At 38.6% G+C, this 19913-nt stretch overlaps 1 protein-coding gene across 1 annotated transcript in view; it reads right to left on the bottom strand.

Annotated features, from left to right (window-relative positions):
- Positions 1 to 19913, bottom strand: part of LOC149165890 (uncharacterized) — a 125581-nt gene that overhangs the window by 101104 nt on the left and 4564 nt on the right. Inside the window, exon 2 of the mRNA XM_089432415.1 lies at positions 14738 to 14815. Coding sequence (XP_089288541.1) covers positions 14738 to 14815 — 78 coding nt within the window. The remainder of the gene's footprint in view (positions 1 to 14737; positions 14816 to 19913) is intronic.

The raw sequence follows: 19913 nt of genomic DNA on the forward strand, positions 1-19913 counted from the left end.
GATTTGAGGACCGATTGCATCGGGCAATATGTGGTGTAGTGCTTCATATATAATACCTTACTAAAGTAGGTTATATATATTTGTTCCATAAATGAAGGATTAATATGCATAGCTATATATCCAAAGTTTCCAATGAGGTTGACAAATCCATGGTTACTAAACACATGAAAAGTTTTAGTTACTATTATCAATATATAAATACTATTCTATAAAAATAAGTGAAATGTTTAGTTTCTCAAAGACATTGAAGAGTTTGAAATAGTGATGTAATATACTTTATCAACATAAATAGTATATTATGAACAATATTGGGAAAAAAAATATATTACACAAGGTAAAATACAAGAAACAATGATATTGAAATTACAAAATTAAAACCATTATATTAATAAATTCTAAAACGATGACAATATTCACATACATCTTCAAGTGGGCAATCTCTAATTGAGCAAAGCTCCAATACAATATCAATACTTGAAAAGATTTTCCCATTTTGCAGACATGGTTTCAATCTAGCTTGTTCTTTCACTCACTCGCTACTTCTGAAGGGTGGGAAGCACAACAGATGGACATCAAAAACATCGTTTTGCATGGGGACTTGTCATGTCCCAGTTTTTAATCCCCTAGAATCATTTAAATTTGAATTATATTTAAATGCTTTACATAAATATTTTTTATTACTATAACTCATTTATGAAATAGGCATATCATGATAATGTTGAATATTATTTAAAATTGTTAACTAATGAAAGAACCAAGACAAACTTAGTGTGTGTGAGTGCCCACAGGGGATATGATACTACACAAGGGAAAGGTGAGGGGATCTAAGGGAAATCTTCTCATATTAATCTTCACACTTTTTTAGCCTAGCCTATAGTCCAAATTTGGAAATTATAGGAGTGGAGGAAAACATCTCATAAACCCAAGTCATCATTTCCTACAATCTTGGAAACTTATTTCTTATATTTTTGGAAGCTTGGCCTCTGCATTCTTAGAACAAATCGAAGTAGGTTTGGGACTCTTTAAACTAGCATTTCGAATTGTGAAAAAGGGAATCTGAATGGGAAGACAGAGCTAGTACTTCTTGGAGAGGATAAAGAAGATAAAGTTGATGTTTTTGCTTTGAAAATGAAGGTTCCCCCCCTCTGTTATGGAACAACCATGAAAGGAAGTTGTTAGATGTAACACACCTCAATGCCAATCTAAAGAGAGGTGGTTACCAGGTTACCCGTATCTCATGTTACGGTTACAAGATGGGGTAAGAATTTTTTTTTTTTATCTCACTTTTTAATACCTGTAGGAAAAAGCTAGACAAGATACCCAACAAAACACTATCAACATCACAAGCTGCAATGTCTTCATGTAAAATTAGAGCCAAAACATGAGATGGTATTATCCTTTCTAGGATCCAAAGAACACTGTCTCATATGCTCTACAAGAAATGATATATCCTTAGCTCTTTCCTAACCATTATTTTGAGTGCACGACTTTAACAACAAATCCTTCAAGGTACGGCTAGAGAATCCTTAACATGGAGCAACTTAAGCAACTTAATTCAAGTGGAAAACATCTCTTCAATAGAAGGAGCTTGTACCAACTCCTCTTTTTGGCCAACATCCTTTCGACTAGTCACCATCTCTTCCTTAGCTAAAGATTTTGCGTTTCCGATGACAAGCTAGTGCTCCAGAAGGTTTATCATCTTCCTACGAGGACTCTTCTGCATGAGAAAATAGCCATTCTGTTGACATCTCAACATGATTTGAGTGTATATTTCTTAGGGCTTTTTTTATCCTTTCCATTGAGGATCCCATTTCAGCAATCATTGCAATTGTTGAATCCTTAAGAGGTGGGATAACATCTTGTGTTGATACATTACTGCCTTAACTTGCACCCCTTTTGTCTTAAACTAAAGAGTAGACATGTTTCATTATGGGATAAACTGAAGTAATGGATTCGACACTGTACTGGGAAACAAGGGAAGATTCCACACAAGGAGGACTACCTTCAAGAGCAGGTATTGTAGTACCTTGGTAAAGTCCTCTAAATATTTTTGAAGAGAAAGGGTTCCTTCATGAAGATAGCCTTTCATTCCCTTTCACAAAAACTAATTGAGGTGAAATTTGTTCCAACGGATTGAACTAGATTTTGTTTTACAATTGAACTAAGTAGAATTTTAGAGCAATTTGGTGTTTATGCATTTCACAATCACATACATATTTCACAATCTATTAATTGAGAGTAATAATCTCAATAGAGGCAAGAATCGAGATTTAGTATAAATGAAACTCAAGTATGGAGAAAGTCAACCCCAAGCTTAATAGGGTCAAAGTAGACTTAGGTATTCACAATGGGCAGAGAATGTAGGAGAGGCACTAATAAGATATTCTTAATCAATGCAATACCTAACCATTAGTAAGTTATCCTATATGGCTTATTTGATACATAAGTTATTATCTGAGCAAGAATCAACATTTCTTCAATCGTGGCCCTTGTCGTATCTAGCACAAATGAGACCTCCTCCAGTGTTCTGGTCATAATATCAAATACTAGTCTAATGTATCCACCTTTGTTCATGAGATCCATTAAAAAAAAAATCTTATTAGATTTTTGTAGAGACATGTTCCAACGAGCCTTTAGTGGACCCACAACCTCTATTGTGGACTGAAGAATTTTCCTTAAATTCCTTGACAGCTCATTTATTGCACCAATTTCTGAAACGAGGACTTTTGATCTTGACTGCCCAGTCTAGATAGAAATAATTTCAACTATATCAGTTTTCATCTAACGTTGCCATAGTACAGTCAAGATAGCAGTAATTGAAACTGTATCAATTTTTCATCTAACGTTGGCATACTACATTTTTGTGATCAAGATGTCTTACGAGGAGAAACAAGAGAAGATCAACACTTATTTAATTATGCATAAAGTGCAACATGCCATAAACAACAAAAATAGTTAAATCACTCCTAGGAGACAATTACTTCCCCATGTCAAAGTATTGAAATATTAGTTCGAATCATGCAAGTTAGTCCCATCTTTTTGACAATATACAAAATCCTTTCATATATGCGATTAGGTGCTTAAAATTATGCTTAAAAATAAAAGTGTCAAAATTTTGTTAAACTTAGCTTTAGATCGAAGAGCTCGTCATTCTGATTCCAACAGTGCGAACAACACTCAAATCCGAGCTCGTATGCAGAAGTTAGAGCAAGTCGAAGTTCAGATTTGACTTGCTTACATGGCAAGATTGGATGACGTGGCATGCCCTTCAACAAATGAGGAGGAACCAAGTGGCAGGCCGTCATTGGCCCCCTCATATCACAATCGCAAGTCATAGGCGGATCATGTTAAAGAATCAGCCCCCAAGCAGGGAAGGGTTGTGATGCGATAAATCACAATCGCACATCGATGAAGGGAGTGAAGTATGACAAAATTGGCCCTCAGCGAGATCGGGTTTGCGATGTGATATCGCAATAAAAAATTGCAATACTGCACAGTGTCGCATATCCAAGACCATTGGTTTTCCACCGATCGCAATATCCCGAATGCGATAAGGTTATAGGCTCCGGTTAATACTTCCGTCAAGTCCATGCACATCTCTTATATGGAATTTGCATCTACGGATAAACACATTTTCCCTATGTGGGTGACTACACCTAGAACAACAGAAAGAAAGTAGTTTAACCTTTTCTTATAGAAGATACATGATATGGAGGAACTTACTTGTAGCCTTTCGCTTCCTTGATCTCTTTTGAATCGCTCTCGTTGCTCCCACTTGAACTAAATTCGCTCAAAAGGTACATGTATCAAGAGAAACAGAAACAAGAAACTATCAAAGCATATGTGATCTATCTCCTATAAAACAATGGAATCGAAAACATTGAAACACATAATCATCACATATATGAGCAATAATATGAGAAAAGGAATAAAATATTTATTAATATAGAAGGAAGAGTATCACCCAATACAGTTCGATCCTATGCCACTCCTCCAGCTTCAGTCCAACCCTCGCCACATCAAAAGCACACCAATCCAGCAGCATAACATTACTTAACATGAACTCAATTCTCAAACCAACAGAATTTCCTTACAAACTTCATATTCTAGCCCCTTGATCACTATGATGAGTGCTCAATTTATAGGAAATGGAGGTGGTTTTGTCAAAAATGAGGGTATTGAATGGCCTTCCAAATTTGGAGTTAGTTTCCATGGAGCAAGGGATGAGAGGATAGGAGGTTAATGGATCCTTGGCCTATTCAATTTCGAGCTCATATGAGGAGATAAGAGATGGGATCCTTCTAGAATCATCTAGAGTCAAGGAATATTCCCAGAACCCTATGCAAATTTTGCTCAATCTCGCCCAGCGCGGGTCAAAGAGGACCTAAGTGCACTGCAGTGCAAGCCACAGTGGGTCTGCCTGCTCTGCAGCGTAGTTACCCCTGACCAAGGCTGCGCTGGTGTCCCAAGGAGGCATTTTAGCAAGGCTTCAGGCTAGGAAACTTTCATAGAAGGAAACATTCAATGTGATGACTTGTCTAGGGCATGTAACAACTAAATTAGGGTTTGATGAGCCCTAGTTGTATTGATCTGAATGTCAGGGTTGATGTGCCCAAATAGACCTGTAACAGTTGCCCCCTAAAGCATGAAGTCGAACATGATAATGTTGAGTGATATGATTTACGATGTGACGGAGAGGAACTGAAGCGGATGGTGACCTGCATCGATTACAATACATAATATCATGATATTTTGAATTTTTCATGAACTACTGAGGGAAGGCATACCCATACTCAACATATAAACTTTTTATTACATGTACATAAATACTCTTCTATAGATATAGACCCATGATAGGATGACCATCTATGTAAAGCCATCATATAGATTATTTAGTACTCTCCTGAAATCGCAACTCGGAAGGATGAAACTAGATATGGGGTCTTCTATCTCATCCAATCATTCACTCGAGTACGAGTCTAACCATGTGAATATGTGATCTGAAGTCGAACATGGGAAGAAACCATCTGATTACCAGCCAATGATGTAAGTCGTTAACAGACGTGAGAGAAATCACGGATAATGATAATGATTCTCAAGGTACTACAGTACATTCTGCATGGTGTGACTAAATGTTTTGATGTCAAACACCATATAAAGTCTTTCGGTCGAAGGCTAATGATGTCAACCTGTCACCGGAAGCGAGAAACTTGCCATTGATGTATGCAAGCCTCAAGGTACTAGAAGGGTTTTTCTAAGTCAACTTCTTGGATAATGTGCTGATGTCGATAGGAAGCGACTCGTCGCAAGAGGGCCTTGATGTATCCCACATCAACGACACGAAACGAGTGTAATGATTTTGGAGACGGAATGTGACCGACAACACAAGGTTCAGGAATGGCAGTCATGAAAATGAAGGTTTATGAGTATTCCAAAGGATGAGTTTTACTGAATGACTTCTCTTGAACATGTCAGCGACACCGAATAAATTGGAAGCATTGACCCAAAACCAAAGTGATGGATGGTGTGATAGACCATAGGTATGATAACCATCAAGCAGATAACCCAACCCAAATAGTCACAGAGATGAAATGAAAGTATCATGTTCAAGAGCGACTTGCTACCATAAAGTAATTTACCACTTTTCCCATTTTCCCCAGCCATTGTTGACCAATACCTCTTTATTTTTTAACAAGCTTGAGGAGGATAACATATGCTTGTAGTATAATTCCACCTTTCGGGTGAATCCATTGCTATGTGATGTTTTAACGAGCCTAGCGAAGGTGAAACTCAGTCTTGTCATGATGGACAAGTTTTTCGCTATTTGATGTTTTAACGAGTTTAACGACAATGAGAACTCGGTCCTTTTCATGTTTAGAGAGTTTGAAAAGGGACAAAAAGAAAACTCCACAAGTTCTTTTTCGTAAGTTTGTCTCTCAAGTCCGAAAAAGTGTAAAATAATACAAGAGATAACCTATTGACCATGTTCGATCAACATATTCCTTTTTCGTAAATAATCTATCTCAGTTCGGAAAAGGGTTAAACTTATACTGAGTAGATGTCGTTTCCAATCCGTTAATGAACTGAAAAGGACAAGCTCTCGACAATCTTTTCATATTTCGAGAGTCTGAAAAGAGCTTAAAGAGGACTCCTTTTTCGATGTTTAACAGAGCTCGAAAAAGAGATAAAAGTATGCTCCGTGGTCAAAAGTACAATTCATGATCGTGCATGTCAAATTCATTGTATCAGTTGTAAATATGTTCAAAGAAACACCAAACAAATTAAACATACATGTTTCATTGGTAAAAATGGGTAAAAAACTATAGTTTATTCATTAAATGAACATGAAATATGCATAAAACAAGAATTTACCAAGTCATTTTCACCATTTGATATTTACCATTAAATTTTGTGCTCTAAACCAGTTTTTACCTCGAACTTCAGTAGCTGATTGCGAGAGATTCTATGGATCATTTCTCGAGCCATCAGGACCAGGTAGTAGATCTACCTTTTCTCTTCCATTTAAGTTCATTATTTCCAGTTCAGGCAAGTTTTTTAGGGTTTTGGGGTCCCTAGGGAAAATATACCTCGCCCTAGGATCAGCGCAGCCTATCACATCGAAAACTGCACTGCAGTGCACCCAAATAGAAGGGTACCTGCTCTGCAGTGCACTGTCTCAAGGCTTGGGCTGCATTGGGCGCAGTTGAGAAATTTTTTCCTCATGTTTTACCCAAAAACTCTTCAATTTTTTGCATGAAATGGATCCTAACTAAGCTTATGGTTTGATTTCAGGCTTTGATCAGATTAGAATGACTATTACTTGGCGTGAAAGAGAGCATGAAGAATAGGATATGGTTGCCCTAAATGATCCAGGTATAGTTGAGGCCCTCAGAGACTGTGGGTTACTCAAATACTTCAGGTTGTCCGGGATGAGGCAACAACTAGAACTATTGCAGTTCTTAGTTCATTCATGGGATCCAGCGGATTAGGCTTTTCACATAGGAGGAAAAGTGCTCCCTATATTGATCGATGATGTTTACTTCCTTACAGGATTATCGAGACGTGGTGCCCCATATCTCTTTCAGGTTCTGCCCATGGGGGTGAATCAGTGAGGGACTACATTCGACAGTTCTATCAACCAGGTACACAACCTAGAAAAGATGGGAAGATCAACATCAAGGATGTTCGTGATTTGCCTTTGCGAACAATCCTTTTCACTATTGCAAAGTTGGCGGGTAGTGCGACACTTCATCTGGCGAACAGATCATATATGCAATTTGCGCTTGAGTGCCTTGAGCCAACTACATTCAACTGGTGTGAGGCAGTTCTCTCTTCGATGAAAGAGCAGCTGACCAAGGTAAAGAGCGGTAAGACGAAGAATTTTAGCTATGGTTCGATCTTGATTGCCTTTACCTTAGAGATAATTCCATTGATGCAACCTCAGTATGTGTCACTGAGTTTGACTGGTCCTAGAGATCCACGGATGCAGAGATGGGTTGAGTTGATGGCTTGACATGCTGGTCAATCATCAATCTCATTTCCTCCTGCATTCTTCAGTTGGCTCAATCGACAACACATTGTCATCAAGGAGCATCCATATGTAGGGATGGACTTTCGTGGAGATCCAGATTTGAGGTTACCAGTGGGTGCCCAATGGGGTGCTATAGGTAAATTGTTTTGACCAAGTGTTTTTAATTTTTAAGTTTCTACATGTTTTTGTGTTTTTAATGTTTCCAAGACTAAACTAAAAGTGTAGTCATGCATGTAGATGTTGGTAATGTTCGACCTATGGGTCATCAACAAGAGGCAGGTGAACCAACACAAAGAAATGTCAGAAGAGCAGTTCTCCAGGATTTGGATTTGACTGAGACACTGACAGAGTTGCAGGATCATTTAGAGGGGTTAACCCTCAGTATTTTGGATATTCGGATCGAGGAGTTACTGATGAGGCTACAACGCCATACTATTGGTGTACCTAGTTGTTGGATGAGGTTATTGCGCATGATAGCTCAGGTGACCTGTTATCATGAGCATCATTAGGTCTACTTAGGATGCTTTTCTATATGCATTTTAAGTTTTGAGGTCAAATGGCCAACATGTCTTGGACACAAATTTTGTAAAAACCATTAAACATTTATCTATTTTACTTTTAGTGTTTTTATATATGGTTATGTGCAATCCTAACACAAAAACAAATTTATGTGGATTGAGTCAAATTTTGTAGTGTCGCAATGTCAATTAATGTGTTAGTTCTTGGAATGAATTGATTCATGTTTCAAAATGTCTGAGCAAGAGATCATCTAAGGAGGGTTGATACAATTGTTTGATGTCATGGTATGCATAATTCATTGCCCTCGACAAGTGTCCCCAATGTTCGGCAATACCAAGGAAGTCCAGCTAATGTGCCCCAACACAAATAAAAGCAGAATTGGTCATCTAGACGGATATTGATCTAATTATAGCCAAAAAAGCCATCCATAAATGAGAATATTTCACATCTGGCATAGTCATCAATTATCTGGTCGATAAAGGGAGTGGGATAGTTGTCTTTTGGACAAGCGTTATTAACATCCCTATAATCAACACACACTCGTATTGTTCCTTGTTTCTTCATGACAGGAACAAGATTGGAAACCCAATCGGTAAGAGGAATGGGGTAAATGAAACCAGCATGCAAAAGTTTTTCAATTTCTGCTTTTATGGCAGCAGCCTTCTTTGGATGAACAGGACGGAGGCGTTGTCGTACCAGTTTGACATAATCAATACATTTTAATCTCATTTAACCTATACTAGAATCAATTCCTGGCATTTCCTCATATGACCAGGCAAATATATCGCGAAATTCACAGAAAAGAGCACGGTAAGTTTCAAGTTCCAACAAAGAACAAGATTTGCCAACATGGATGTTTTCTACAATTCCAGGTTTGGTTGAAATGTCGATAGAAATGGTTTCTTTGATATTTTACAAGTTTCGTTCAGAATTGACTGTGTCTATAAATATAGAATTCGAAAGGAAATAAAAAATTGAAAGGTGATTTAGTTCATTTGAAACATCTTCTATGTGATTTGGAAGATGGGACCGATGATGATAATCTGCCCATGGTTCTTATCCTGTCATCATTGATTGGATGATTCCTTCATCAGTAGAAAATGTACGTGAAAAAGGATCAAAGGAAGTACCATATTCTAACAAACGATCAACCCATATAATCGGTGATAATGGATTTGGGTTTGTCGCACAAGCCAGAAAGATTGATTGTTATGCAAGCTCAATAGGTCTTAGCGGCATGGTTTCATTATGCATATCATATTTAGAATTATTGGAAATCTTCCATGAATCAGATGAAGTGGAAGATATCATGTTGCAAGTCTCAACTTTTGCAACTTCTGCCATTTGTGATGGTGACGGTAGAAAAAAAGTACCCATTAGGGAAGGATCTTTGAAGAGACCTACTCCAACGTTCTGAAGAGATATCGAGGGTCTGTGAACTAACGGAATGCTTCCAGTAGCCTGTGAACTAGAGACAAAAAAGCCGAGTTGATCAATTGTTTTGATTTCACCTTTATGAGGGAAAGTGATCATACGAAAGTATGTCAAAACCACAACAGCCATAGCATAAACCCACGGTCTTCCTAGCAAAATGTTGTAGTCAAGGGGTCCGTCAACAACCTCAACTTCAACAGTTACAGTTTTTCCCCCTAGTTCTATCTGCAGGTTACTTAAAATTCCACAAGGTGTATAAGTGCGACTGTTAAAAGATTTTAAAGTTGTAGGTGAGCCAAGAGTTTTCTAGCAACTCATTGACATGATACAAGTAGATGCACCCTCGTCAACAATGGTTCGGTGAACGAGTTTATTCAAATCCTTTACTTGGATCAAGAATGCTAACTGAGCTGGTAATTGTGGCGTATAACCCGCATGGTTGAAAACCACAAGATTGGAATCCGTTGGATCAATTCCACCAATTACTGACAATAAAGCCTGCTTTTGGGAGGGACAGTTTTGAAGCACCTCAATCGTCGACATAACAAAAGGTGACTGAGCCAGATCTTCTACTATGTTATAATTTTGCGCTACTCGAGCTCGAGGGTTGAATGTAGACTTATGTACAACTCCTTTAGGCGGTTTTATTGTTAACTCTGGTGCAATGGGTGGTGGAATAGGATCAGACAAAGTCGAAGTCGAAGTATTTGGTTGATCTGAAGCCTGGTTATTTGATGACGACGATGGATTACCATAATATTTACTTCGTGTAGATACCAAAACATCAATTTTAGGCTTAAATGCGGATAGCATAAGCACTTGTGAAGTGGAAGCATGATCTGTAGCAACCAAATGAGTCTCTAGATTTGGAAAAGGGTCTGTCAACACAGCGGATGCACTAGAAGTCTTAAGAAGTTTTGAGACTTTAGAGCGGTGAGGACAGTCTCACGTAAAATGCTCCTCATTACAGATTAAACATGGATAACGAGGTTTCCTAGCCGGAGAAGAGGAATCAGATGATTTCTCTTGAGGGGGAGGGTTTTGTTTCTTTTTAGCTTTCCCTTTCTTCTTGCTTCCAAGTTGCTTTTCATTCTTACCTTTGTCAGATGACACGACATTTATTTCGGAAGTAAGAGTATTATTAGATGCAGTATAAGTTTGATTGGAAATAGCAAGTGTTTGACCAAATGGTCTACCTGCTGTTTGTGTACTTGAAGAACCAATCACTCTGTCACCGGCATGAGAGTCCTTACTAGATGGAGGTGGAGGAACAATAAAAGATGGTTTGGGTGCATTTAGAATTTTGTCATAGAGCATGCCAGAGTGGGTGTAAATCAAGTCTAAGTATTGGGCATGAGCAATTACTTACTCTTCAGTAACAACTCCTCCTTTAGCCACATCCTCGGTGATAGATGGCAACAAGGATTTTATAAACCACTCAGCTAAAATATGATCAGGAACATAAGTTTTTACCATTCAACGACGACGACGCCACTCATGAATATGATCAGAAATGTGAGTAGCAGTAGTCTGTTTAAAGTTGGTCAATAGTTTCGTTCCAGTTTCATATCTGATGGGTAACTGGAAGTGGGTTAAAAACGTGGTGGCTAAGGATGTAAAGTTGTCAAATGAAGCTCATGGTAATTCAATATACCACTTTGCAGCCAGACCAGTAAGTGTTCATTGGAAAAGACGTAGTCTAACTGAATCATCATTCAAGGAATTGGATGAACACCATAAATGAAAAGTCATAACATGGTTGGACGGGTCTTCTCGAGGGTTTATATTGAATTTCGGAATATCGAAAGGCAATTTGTAAGGAATCACCGGCCACCAAGGTGCATAAAGAATTGGGTCATTGATAAGCCGATTTAAATCCAGTAATTCAAGTATTGCGGCAAAAGGCAACTGTCGATTAAGGTCAGGTTGAGCATAACCAAGGTAAAATGGAATTGCCTGGGCAATAAGCCTTTGCATACCAGCATAAGGAATCTGTTGCTGGTAACCTTGATAGGGGTAAGTTTGTTGAGAAAATCCGGTATAAGGTGGTTGTTGGGCACCAGAATAAATTTGTTGTTGTCCAAACCCAGCATAGGCTTGTTGACCAGGACCTGGGTAAACTTCTTGTTGACCAAACCTAGCATAGGCTTGTTGACCAAGTCCAGGATGAGTTTGGTATTGTTGTTGTTGATATTGTGGCTGCCATGGTTATTGATTTAATGGTTGTTGCCCACCAATGTAAGTTTGACCACGTTGTGAATATATTAAACCAGTATAAGTCTGAGTCATTCCAGTAAATTGTAAATTGGCTTGAGGTTGTTGGATTCTAGGCACAAAAGGTTGTTGTAAAACGACATGAGAAGACTGAATATGTAAACTTGAAACTTGGGGGTCAAAGGTTGAAGGACCAACTTGCAAAGGTTGAGATACAACTAACTGAGCTTGCGACTGTGGTAAAGTTGTAATGACAGGCATAATAGGTATGGATGAGACATATTGCATTGATTGTGATGGATACACAAGCCTTGGTTGAACGGCCATTGTAGGTTGCCACTGACAAACAGTCATTCTGAGCTGACCTAAAGACGACGGCATACTGTCATATGGTTGCCCCCTAGAAAATGGAGGATAAGGAGATTGTGCATATTGTTCTCCATATGGGGGTAATCCAGTGTAAAGTGGATACATTTGACAGTAACCAGATGGACTAGCTTGATATTGACTTGATGGATCAAACTGTTCAGTATCCGTAAGTGAAGAACTAGGTAAAATTCCCGTGGAGGACATGGGTGAAGACCATGGACTAGAAGCAACACCTGAGTGGGTTCCAGATAAAGATTGGTAACCCGGTGGGACGGATGGAACACCATACAGATGTGGCTCGAGTGTTGTGGTAAACATCGAAGAAGTAGCGACAAAGGATTTTGCCATAGCTATAACAGATGGTATAGTCTGGGATGTTGATTCTGCCATAGTCAAATGTCCTAACGAATCAACGGGAGTCTGAAAGTAATCAGGATCAAAAGGAGTAGTAAAATGAGGAGTATGAGGATAAAGATAAAGCCCGGGTCCAAAGCAAGTTGGAGTTCTGGGTGTTTCTTCTTTAGGTTCCTCTTCAATTGAAATCAAACTAGGTGGAAGGATTTCATTGTCAAGTCCGTAATAGATTTTCGGTATTTGACTCCGTGGTAAAGGGGAAGTCTCAACAGTTACAAATGTCTGAGGATAAACCGGTCGATCGTCTTCTGGTATGGGAACAACTTCTGATTGTTCAACTTCAAGATCCAAGTGTTCTAGTAAAAGAACAACAGGTTCAGGTTGAGCTTCTTGAACAACTTCTGGTTCAAAAGAAACTTCTGGTTGAATTGTGTTAGGTTTGGGATCAATTTCTGGTTGAACAGATTCAGATTCAGAAGTAATTTCTTGTTGAACAACTTTGGGTTGAGAATCAACTTCTTGTTGGACAACTTGGGTTACCGTTTCACTAAGTTCACTTTTAGTGTCCTCAGGTAACTGTAAAGGTTCCACTTCAGTAATAGATGTACCAGTAATTGTAGGAGTAAATGGAGTCACAGTACTTACCGGTATAGGTGACTCTAGTAATTCAAATGAAGAACCAAAAGTTTGTGATGTACTGTATTTAGTTAAACGAGATCGCTTTTGCCGACTAGGTGTAGTTTCAAGGGGTAAAGGCAGTTTACTCGTTGTCTTCCGTGAACAATGGGGTAAGGGTTGATGTTCCTCCATGATTGCTGATTGATTTTATTACAAAAGGAAATAAACAAAAAGAGGGTAATCTAGGCAAAAGGATTACCAAGCAATTGTGAATTGCAATATACTGCCTCAGTAAACCAAGGACTTAACATACGTGCAGACAGTCTCCCTGAATGATGTGTTCAATGTATCACAGTGTACAAGGTGTTCGACTCGGTTACTTAAGGATGGATAATAACCTAATGTAGTCCTCCCATATATACCTGAAAGTACGTGGAGGCCCAATCCGTGTTAGCGTTGTCTAATGCGAAACCGCACAGTGAGAGCATTCCTTTATACTTTTCGTACTATAACACCGCCCTATATACCCGAAGGTACGTGGACGAGCTACGATATACTTACGTACGTGGAATGAGGTATCACACTTGGAATGTATCACAGACAATTAATGACAACTGCTATGTTTTACGACGTCGGAACACGTCTCTAGCCTAAAACCTCTAAATGTTATTCGTTAGATGACAATGCTCCATTAGATTAATTGAGATAACTTTTAAGTTGATCTTGATTAAGAATTTGTCTTTCAGGTTCACCATGTGATGTCTTTGAAATTCCTAGAATGCAACTATGATTAAAAACATTCTTTTCATTTGATTTTGAACAATGAAAACCTTAACTACAAGGGATAGAGAAATCATAATGTTTAATCAAAGAGCAAAGAGCACATCTAATGCAATTTCCCTATACTATTCCTACAACCACACACAAACCTCTAGATGAATGATGCAAGTTTTTCTTTTCAATTCCCTTAATGTTTAGATGAACAAAAGGAAACTAAATGCAGATACAATCAATCAATACTTTTTGCAAGAAACGAAGACTTTATGACAGTTCCTTTTCAAAAGAAATGAAGACTTTACGACACTTCATTTTCAGAAAAGATTAATCAACTATAAGCTAACTTTGACAATGAATTGATAATGATAAAGAAATCATTTAAGAAACACTAAACAATCAAGGCCAAAGTAGGGCTAGGAGGAGAAATACAACTTGATTTCAGAACCACAAGAATCATTGATCTTTTAGCAAACAAAAACAGAAGAAACTTTGGAAATATCAAGCCAAAGGTGGGTTTTTTAGCCTAAAAGGAATCAGCGCAGGCTAGAGTGGGAGACAGTGCATTGCAATGCACTGTCTCTAAGGCAGGGGTTGCTCTGTAGCGCACTGTGTCAAGACCAACACTGCGCTGGTGCCAGAGAGTCAAATCAAGAGACATTCAAGCACAAATTTTGACTAAAAACACTTCAAAAAGATTGAAATAAGATCAATAAAGTTAAGAAAAGTCTACTAGGGTGTAATATGATGAGCGTAAGCCACCAGGAATGATAGTCGCTCCCCAGTATGGTTGCCAATTTGTTACATGGAATTTGCATCTACGGATAAACACATTTTCCCTAGGTGAGTGACTACACCTAGAACAACAGAAAGAAAGTAGTTTAACCTTTTGTTATAGAAGATATATGAGATGGAGGAACTTACTTGTAGTCTTTCGCTTCCTTGATCTCTTTTGGATCACTCCCGTCACTCCCACTTGAACTAAATCCGCTCAAAAGGTACCTGTATCAAGAGAAACAGAAACAAGAAATGATTAAAGCATACGTGATCTATCTACTATAAAACAATGGAATCAAAAACATTGAAACACATAATCATCACATATATGAACAATAATATGAAATAGGGGATTTGCACAAGGATTGAGGAGGCTTCTAGTGCGCAGAAGAGAGTAGGTTTTGCAAAGCAAGTCAAGGAGGCAACAGAGGAAGAATTTTGTGCTCGACGGTCGAGATCAAGCAGGATCAAGGCCAACCAAGATCAATTGTATTAGCTGATATTTGAGAGAGAAGCAGAATGCTTTCTCAAAGAGACAAGCTGCTTTGTAATAGATCCAAGTGCTCAAGAATAATCAATAATATAGCCACATCAAGCAAACAGGTTTTCCCTATCGGGTTTCCTGAGAATACAAAGGTGTCAATATTTGTGTGATGTGTTTTCATCTTTGTGTTTATATTCTATTGCTTATGGATTGCTAAGAGACTTTGTATCTTGGTGAAAGTAAACTAGATTTTAATTTTCAATTATTCATCTAAGCAGTTGCAGAGTTTCATGGAAATTTAACATGGTAGCAGAACATAGATTAATATAAAGACCATCACCAGATTGACCAATTAGTGGACAGCACAAATCAAGCAGAAGGCTTGCGCTAGAGTTTGAAGAGCAAGGCAATTTTTTGGATAACAATACAACATTCCAAGGACTAAGGTCAGATCACAGTTTAGAGGGAACCTCAAATTTCTGTGCATGGAAGGAGCAGATATTAGTGGTGTTGGAAGACAGTGGGGTGCTAGAGTTTGTGAAGCAGCAAATAGTGCCACATACAAATCCCAAACAATTGGCCTAGCATAACAAGAATGATACCAAGGTGAGGAGAATCATTCTTGAGGGGATCGGAGACCATATTATCCCTCATCTCCATGAGAAGAAGATAGCATATGAGATGTTAAAAGCCATCTTAGATTTGTATAAGGGTTCCAGTGATGCCAGGAAGCTTGCTCTCAAGGAAAATTTAAGAGGTATTTGGATGGGGAAAGGAGAGCCCATCATCACATATCTTTCAAAGTTCACTCATGTTCGAGATGAACTAAGTGGTGTGGGTGAGATGGTAGCAGAAAAAGGCCTTGTGAGTCTTGCGCTCCTAAGACTCCATAAGTATTGGTATAGTTTTTAGGATGCAGTAAGCGGCAAAGAGAATATTCCTAGTTGTGAAAGGTTTTGGAGTCACTGCCTTCAAGAAAAAATTCAGAGAGGAACGAGAGCCGGTAGAGAAGTTCCAACAGAGGACAAGGAGAACTTTGCCCTCACAAGCAAAGGTAGCAGAGCCAAGAGCAAGAAGGACCAAGGAGAGGTCGAGTCTAGTCAGAAAGACGAGAAGAAGAAGAAGAAGAATTTGAGTAAGATCAAGTGCTTCCATTGCCACGAGTTTGGGAACTATGCCATTGAGTGTCCTAATCGAATGAAGGAGTCCAGTAAGGATCATGTAGCTGCATCAGCAGAGGTAGATTTGTTTTTTACCCAGTTCAAGAAAGGTTTCTCATTGATAGCTTGCATGGCAAGCTCAGTAGATAGCAATGTAAGGTATATTGATTCGGGAGCATCCTTCCACATGACCGGGAACAAGAAGTATTTCAGCTACCTGAAGGAGAAGGACATGCAATTTCAGATTGAGCTAGGAGATGATGGCATGTATGCAACTAGAGGAGTTGGTACTATTAATTTTCGAAGGGAGTCAGGTAATCCTCTCCATCTCAAAGATATCCTCTATGTTCCAAGTTTGAAGTAGAATCTTGTTTCAGTAGCTAGCCTTGAGGACAAGGGTTATGATGTCATCTTTAATAAAGGTAAGGTGTACCTCCAACACTTAGCTTCTGGATGTAAAAAGCAGATAGGTGTGAGGATGAAAAATCTCTACAAGTTCCAAGTAGAGACACGCACAACCTTGAGCAGCAAGGTAGGGAGTGCGCATAATAGATAAGTGATGGTTGAGGAGAGCAAAGCTTTGAGAGAGTCCTTAGAGAAAGAGCAGGTTAGAGTACCTGAGAAGAAGTTACTCAAGATGGAGGCTCAGCCACTATCTTAGTTTGAGTCTCGGCTAGTTGGCAGTGGGGCCGACTAGCATGATGATGAGGAGCAGAGCCCAGGGCAAATGGAGGCAGTCGCTCAGTCAGTGACTCCCAATATAGGGAGAGTTCGAACCAAGTGGGCAAAATAGTTGTTTAGGGAAGATCAAAAGAGAGTTGAACCTCCCAGTACAACCTTCAGCTAGAGTAAGCAGCGACAAAAATACACAGGGTACATGGCACTTATGACTGAGGTGATAGACTCGTAGAGCATGGTCGGAAGGAACAACTCTTCAGATCAGATTCCACGAGAGAAGGCAGGGAAGTCTTCTAGTTCAGAGGGAGCAACTGCGACAACGGAGAATGTGGTAGTGTTGAAGACAAATCCAGGTGGACAAGGTTCTTTCAGAAGTACCTTCCTCACTAAGAGGGAGTGTTGAAAATGTAGCGAACAAGGTCTTCTGACTTGTGCCTTAGCCAATGAAGACCTCGAATTGTCCTCATGAGTTAGACTTCAGATAGGATGAGTTATCTCCAGTTTAGTGGAATAATCATCAAGTTAACATGCATAGATTTGAAGTTTCAATTAAGAGGAGTCTTCATCAATTTGACTATTGTACGAGGTGGCAGTTAGCAGTGCAATCAGACAGAGTTAGTCTTCAATCTTTATTGAAGGAAGAGCGAGTTAGATCTCCAGTGTAAGTAGTTGCAGAGTTTCATGGAAATTTAAAAATAAATCTTGATCCATCTTTTTTATTGCCTCTATAGATGGGGATAGCGGAAGCATTGATAGAGAGCAAACATAAAATTTATCGAATAAGGATGTTTATCAAAATGCAGCAACCAATACACCTTAGTTTGATGTGAAACATTCTAGTGTAATAAGTTTTCTTTTCTTTTCATTTTTAATTTTAATTACTTTGTTAATATAATATAAACTTATTTTTTTTGTTTACCTACTAAGATTTGAGCCTTGAATCACATGGTTTAAACAATGGTTCATAATACAACACAGGGGTCACCAATTGAGATGTCCTTATGCACTATAAATTGATATTGTTTTTAAAAAAGAGAATGACTTAATTTGTTTTTTAATATCCCAAGTCATAATGAAGGTTAAAATCTAAATTGAAATTCTTTCCCTTTCTTGTCTCTTTTTTCGGTCCCCCCCCCCGCCCGAGGTTTGCACTTTTTTTTTTCCAAGAGCAAAGGAAATGAAAATTAATTAAGAATAAAAATCATTAATTCATTTATTTATTTATCTTTTTATTTTTATATTTTTAATTAGTTAAAAGTACATTTATATCTACTATCTATGAAACAAAAAATAAAAAATAGACAACTACAATCTAGAAACAAGAAAATAATTAGAATACATTCAAATTTAATTCATAATTATTCAGAAAATTATATATATATATATATATATATATATATATTTGTTTTTTAATACAAATTTCATTTATACCTAGATAACTATGGCAAGATAATTAATTTATAAATAAATAGTATATCTATTTGACTTAAATAATTTAATATTATTCATTTAGCTTAATTAGTGTTTCATTTGATTAAAAAAAAAACACTGACTTATAAGGGTCATATTGGTTATTTTTATAATTATAAACATATAATTGTAAATAAGCTTAGGACATAAACATGTTTAATTTATACCAAGATAATTAATTTATAACTAAATAATATATCTATTTAATATTATTTGACTCGATTATCTCAATATTATTATTTTTTTACATTTAATTCATTTGACTTAATTATTATTTAAAAAAAAATTGACTTATAAGGGTCAAGTTGGTTGTTTATAATTATAAGTTTATAATTATATACTATATTTGATTTATTATTTTATTATTAATTATTAACAAATAATAATAATTTGTCCCATATTTCCTATCCAATCAAAAATAGCCAATTTTTTAGTTGTTTCTCCTATAGCCGTTAAAAAATAGTCGTTTTTTAGTTGTTTCTCCTATAGCTGTTACATGGTCCTGACTCCTTATTTAACTTGAAGCTATGATTTGATTGTTCATCTTGTCCTGATGATGAACCACACTGGTTGGTTCAAAATGCGTCGACCTCATTCTACCAATGTGATTTCTTCCGACCCCGGATGCGGGTGTTCGCACGACAGAGGGACGGAGGCCACATGGCTTGCATGTGCTGCCTCGTGGTGATTTAAGGAGGGCAGATGAGATTGCCGCCGAGGTATTAACTGTTGTGGCTTCAACGCAGAGATGTTAATGAATGCGAAGGGGAATTGGAACGGCTGCAGTGCGCATTTATGGCGCCCGAGCTCCAAGAGAATGTCGAGACTGATAAATTCAAGCTGGGCATGGGGTCGAACCATTCTCAGGGTGAGAGGCTCGCTGCGCAGGTGGGTTTCAGCAATTGTTTTCTTCTGTCAGGGGTTGTGGTTGCTACGGGTGCCGTGGCTGGAAATTCTCCCTCGCCTGTCTTCCCTAGTGACAGAGCTGTGGGTTACTCTGTGTTTTTGCCAAGAGGAACGGAGAGAATTCTACGTGGTGGGGGGAGAGGATTCGAGAAGGAGCCTCCAGCCATTGAAGCTCATTTCTTCGCTGCCGGATCCTCTACCAGAATGGTCAAACTCAGAGAACGAATGCCATGCAGACGTGGCTCAGGACGAGGGGGCTCCTCACGCCATCCAGCAGCGGATGTCACCGAAGGGCTGGTGTTGCCCACATGCAGGCTTCCCAATTCATGGACGTGGGAAGCCCCAATTCAAATCCACCTTCCCTTCCTGCATTCGGCACTGCTGTCTTCAATCTGGGGAGCATCAGTGCGCACCTTTCTGTCCTATTTGTTAAGGAATCCCAGGATTATGAAATCGGGGAGGGCAGCCAAGCACCGCTGTCCGCTGAACCTATGGCATCGAAGGAGGAACGAGAGGGAGCAGCTCCGGAGCAGGCTCCTGCCCAGAACCAGCAGACCAAGGCGTCCTCCTCCCAGAACGTTGCAGAGGAAGCACGGGAAGTCGTCACCAAGGAATATGGTTGGGT

This window comes from Pinus tabuliformis, chromosome 5_1, assembly GCF_031772625.1.
Source record: "Pinus tabuliformis cultivar Carrire ecotype Pingquan chromosome 5_1, CPIR1, whole genome shotgun sequence".
Taxonomy (NCBI): domain Eukaryota; kingdom Viridiplantae; phylum Streptophyta; class Pinopsida; order Pinales; family Pinaceae; genus Pinus; species Pinus tabuliformis.